The sequence below is a fragment of the Limulus polyphemus genome, unplaced genomic scaffold (genome assembly GCF_000517525.1).
Source record: "Limulus polyphemus unplaced genomic scaffold, Limulus_polyphemus-2.1.2 Scaffold192, whole genome shotgun sequence".
Classification (NCBI taxonomy): Eukaryota; Metazoa; Arthropoda; class Merostomata; order Xiphosura; family Limulidae; genus Limulus; species Limulus polyphemus.
Window position 1 is genome coordinate 58,300 of NW_013665802.1, and position 5,384 is coordinate 63,683.

Genomic DNA, 5,384 nt, shown 5'->3' on the forward strand with positions numbered 1-5,384 from the left:
GACGGCTAGCGCAGATAGCCCTCGTGTAGCTTTGCGCGAAATTCAAAACAAACAAACAAACTTATAGATCGTCGGACTAATTAGTAGATAATGAAAGCTCATGTTTAGATGTATTTTGTTTGGTGTAATACAAAACCAGTGCTTGGAAAGGGCTACATATTACCTCTAAATCAATAACTTCTGAAAGAAAAATGAACAGCATTTCCTTTGTGTTTATGAATTCTAGTTATTATGGTGGCAACTGCCGATTCGGTTTTGGTGCACCACCATATGGTTTAACTCTTTGAATATTTAAGCCTCGTTGAAATCCGCTCCAGAGAGTAATCCTTCATTAATAGCTAAGACAAAACTAATAGTAGTACTACGAATACGTTTTCAATAAAAAAGAAAGAAAACGTAACTTAAATAATCGCATGTAATTAATACTTAACAACGAGAGTTGGAAAAAGTGGCCTAGGTTTTATCATTTTTTAAAGTATGAGTTTAATTTTCAAATCAAGATGCATCAACCCTATACTATGCTAGAAAAAAAACAACCAAATTTAGAAACCATCAAGTTTGCGTGTGTTTTTTTTAACTAAATAAAAATTCATCAGCTGCCGTTCATCAGAACCTCTATGTTCTGTTGATATACTGGAAACATCAGTAAAAAAATAAACAGAAATCAACATGTTTATCAAAGCTAACCTGATTGAAACCGGAAAAGACTGTGTCCTTCGGATATTATCATCCTTGAAATATTTCTAATTCCCAGACTATCTACCAGGTGAGATTTGTAGAAGGACATCTGGCGGTTATTAAAAGTTATAAGAACTTTATTTGTGATCGTTGACTTTTAAACCTTAGAATTAAAATTCATTATAGGGTTTTAATGCCAACACATAAAAAGAATGTTTAAGTATTATGAATTAGTCTTTATTTCTGTTCAACGTGTGTAAATGCAAAGCTGTTTAAAGAAAAAATTCACGCTAAGAGCCTTGTATAAAAATGAGACGATTCCGAAATATAGCGTAAGCAAATAGGCAGAAAGAGCAAAGCTAATTCATCTTCATTCACTATTAAGACGTTACGAGCATTAGAGACTTAAGATCCCTTTCAACAACAGTGATACTGTTATTTTCGACAACGGTCATACTGCTGCTCGAGTTTCACTTCTTTCCTTCTGATTAGTTTATTTTATAAAGGAAAATAATTTAAAAAACGGTAGTGGGCACTAATTAATTTCCAAGGACTTCTAATGGAAATATACATTTGACCCATCTACTATTTGGGGGTGGGTGGGGAGAGCTCAATTAAATCTGGTTAGCAATTGAATTATAAACTGATTTTGAAAGCTGCTATATCTTACTGTATTATTTAACATTACGAAAAACCTTTTAACTCCTAATTTCGTATCGATTAGCGAGCCAAAAGTTGATGGACATGAATTAATCTGAATGTTAATATATCTAACTTATGTGATTAAAACGAGATTTAGAAAAGTGATTTTTCACCCGCGAACTACAAAATTTTAAATTGTTCATAGAATTAAGTATTAGAGCTCGGTATTTTACTTAAGAATTTACCCAACTATATTATATTGCAAGTGTTCCACTTGTAAAATATGGTACTGAACGTCATCGAAATTACTCAAATATATGTTGAACGTAACTGTAAATGTAGTATTGAACTCGGTCGTAATTTCTCAACTATATGACAGTGTAAGTGTTATTCATACAAAATGTAGTAGTGAAGGTCATTAGAATTACTCAACTATATAACTGTAAGTGTTCTAGTTGTAAAATGTGGTATTGATCGTCGTCGGAATTACTTAACTATATTATGATGGTATTAGAGTTCTAGATGTAAAATTTTGAACTACTAACCAGAGGGAAGGCAGCCAACTAGCAGTACTAGCCACCATAATTTTTGCGTCTCTTTGAAATTAATAACGGGACTGATTCTCACTTCTATAACGCGTCCACAGCTGAAAGTGCAAATCGTGTCCAACAGCATCTCGTTACTTAACATTTCAGTGATGTCAATACCATTGAAACAACATATTTAACTTTGTCAAGTTCAAACGATACTGCTGAAAAATCTTCAATTATTTCCTGCTATTGTAAAGTCTGTGTTTAGTTTATTGTCTGGTGTATTGTTAACGTCATTATAGACGCCATTTTGCTCTTCGAGTGCAAACATTTTGTTTTTTGGAGTTTAACGACCCTAGGCAGTTACAGTAAAAATTACTGGCAGACCTTAAAACTACTCTTTATCTAATAAATTACAAACGGTTTATGTCCACTAGGAGTTATTTAGTAAGGTTTGGTTGCTGTAACAAAAGACAGCGAGGAGAATCAATTAAAGAAACTACGAGTGAAAGTAAAGAATGTAATGTCAACCACAGCATATCTGCTTTATTCAATGCCGAACAGACCTTTGGCTCAATGCAAATTGAAAAAGGGAAACTATAACTTTTATCAATTTTATACATCAGAATTAGGTTTTATGATTTCTTTCTTTTAATACAAATTGTTTATAATCATTATTTATTTATTTACCCGAAAGGGGGCCGAAGGTCACCTGGAAGGGTCACCTGTTTTCACCACTCACACCACTGTGTTGTCTGTCAGTCAGTCAGTAGACACTGAAATTACGTCACATAAGGGACGTTTAACGTTGCAATGTGTGTACTGTCAGTAAAACGTAGCATATGCCGTGAATCACGAGAAGAATTATGTATTATGTAGGCTACAACACAGCATGGCATATGAACTTCAAAAGCAAGAAATAAAAATTATTGTTACTCTTAATTTTGGTTTTATTTACTCTTGAAACAGAACACTTTCGGGGACCTTGTGGAAATACATCTCGTTTATGTTACTTGAATTGACTTAATTAAATTAGAAGAAGTGACGAATCAGTAATCTACTCGCCTTTATGATCCTGGAACGGGCCAAGTGACCGCTGAATCAACGACAGAACATATAAGTGAAAGTAAAGAACGTCAACCATTCTATATCCGGGTCAGCGGGACACAGTAGTCAGTGCTATGTATACTCCTTCTCGGAAGGTTGTGAGACCGAGGATACTCTTTACCCTAATTGTTTCAGTTGTATAATGAGTACCAGCTATTAGCAGAGGGAATGTGTCACCATCCTCATCTGTTTGTGCCATTGTCTACATATGGAATGGATTTGCATAGTATATCTGCTTTATCCAGGTTAATGAGGTCTTTGGCTTAAACCCCTGACTCATTAGGCCCGCTGGGATGCAACAGACACAGTAGAGGGCGAAGCGCTATTTATATCATCAAATTGCTCGAACAACAAGTGTTTCGATGTGAACTAGATTAAGTTGATGAACTCTTAATATATATATATGTATATATATATTAATTTCAAAACACACCCGTTTGTCCCAGGATATATACCAAAACGCGTCGTTTTAGAACAGTATAATTTTCGCATATTTAACAAAGGGGTTTGTTTATTTGTAATTAAGCACATAGCTACACAATGGGCTATCTGTGCTCTGCCCACCACAGGTATCGAAACCCGGATTCTAGCGTTTTAAGTCCGCAGACATACCGCTGTGCCACTGGGAGGGGCTAACAAAGGGGGTCTTACAAACTATTGAAGATCTGTTATTTCTGATACACACGCACCTACATAGATGACAAAATACTAAAGTAAGCAGGTAGAAAACGCATGGTCCTTCAGTGGGTAAGACTGATGCTACTTAAATAAAATTGAATTAGGCATTATAACTAAAAGAACCTTGAAGAGATTATTGGATGGAGAAGAGCCTGTACCAAACTCATCAAGCGTAAATGTAAAAATTATCTTATTTACATTTTGTACCTAAGGTTAAAAATAAAAGTACTTGAAAAGGTCACATGCAATAATTCAGAATAATAAGGTATAAAGTGCAAGTGGTCGCCTCCTTGTGGTTGGTGGTTCGTAATTATGGACGACGAAATGCTACCTGGATGAATGGTGTTAATATCCACGACTTAACTCCCCAATTGAAGGAGAGTCGTTGTTATATTCCTTTAGCATACAAATAAATAAATAGAATAATAAATAATTGAAATGTTTCAAGTCTTTCAATTAAAAACTTTGTTCCAAAACTAGAATTAAAAAACAAACATAGCAAAAGAGATCGACGAGTCAGCTCAAGTAAATATTAATTTTGAATTTAAGAAAAATTCTAGTGATTTGTCTGTTTATACACAAATAAAAAATGTTCTTTGTATCCCGTTGATTTAAACATAAAATGTAAGAAAATGAATTTGAGTAACAGGTGGCACTTGTTTCACCATCTTATCAAATAAAGGGATGAAAACTTGGCTATCTTTTCAAATCTGTTATACACAGTGAATGTTTATTTAATATATTTGTATATAAATATCTTCCGGTCAGGATAAGTTTACCTGATTAGGTGACGTGAGTCACATAACCGCCGCTACGAGATCCCAGAGTACAGTTTGGGTGTGCCGCAAGACCACAAACCCACGTGCGTGGCATGCGTGCTGAAATTTGTTGGAACCGGTTGCTCTTACTAAGCGGTAAGCTGTTTACGTTCGGAACGGCTGTTTGGCAAGCTTGTCTTTAGGGTTTCTTCTTGAGTAAGGCGGAGTTTTCCCACACTCTGGCGCGTTCCACAGCTTGCTGATAAAAAAGTATGGCACGTGCAGTGCAGCAGCCGCGGCAGATGTCTAGCTGGGCGCTTTGATTTACAAGTTGAGGGGGGAATGCTTCCTTATCATAAAGATGGGAGGAAAAGAGGGGGGGATAAAATGTGCACCGGAATGTTCCACGACCAGTCAGCAATCACGTGTCGCGAGCTGTTACAATAACACCTATCAGCAAACCTGCGTGCTTGCGCTCGGATTGGTCCAGAGCAGCGTGGGAAAGTGTCGCCCCTTCGTATCTCATGCCTTCCGCTACTACACACTCCATTGACCCCGGCTAGTAATAAAACCTAGATTCCTTGGCACTGTCGTATAGTTTCTTATGCCACGTGCTCACGTCTAGTTGGGCACGTTCTTGTACTCGATTGCTACATACCGTCAGATTTTCTTTGGCTGCGAGCCAACTAGCTACTGTGGGTTACTTTAGTGAACTTATATATATATAGTTCAACAAAACTTAACTATTTTCAGAATTACAATGAAGACGATGCCTTCAGAAAAATCACCAATGAAAACTATTGATAATCGTAGAGTAAGTATCAATTTAATTGAATTTTATTCGCGTTGTTAACATGTATTGTGACTATTACTTGCTATCGGAGATTTAGATTTTAATATCTTACAAAATAGACCTTATTACTTCATTATTCGAAATTTGATTATATGTGGTTAGAGTTTTTGTAATTTACCTGTTACTCATAATTAATAT

At 35.8% G+C, this 5,384-nt stretch overlaps 1 protein-coding gene across 2 annotated transcripts in view; it reads left to right on the forward strand.

Annotated features, from left to right (window-relative positions):
* The window catches only part of LOC106478230 (transcription factor HES-4-A-like), a 16,450-nt gene that overhangs the window by 8,944 nt on the left and 2,122 nt on the right, over window positions 1-5,384 (forward strand). The window contains exon 1 of one of the 2 annotated variants that reach the window (XM_022381796.1): window positions 4,942-5,207. The exons of the other annotated variant lie outside the window; for it this stretch is intronic. Within the exon in view, the coding sequence (XP_022237504.1) occupies window positions 5,154-5,207 (54 nt within the window). The 5' untranslated portion in view covers window positions 4,942-5,153. Of the gene's footprint in view, window positions 1-4,941; window positions 5,208-5,384 lie in introns of those variants that run through there. 2 annotated transcript variants of the gene reach the window in all.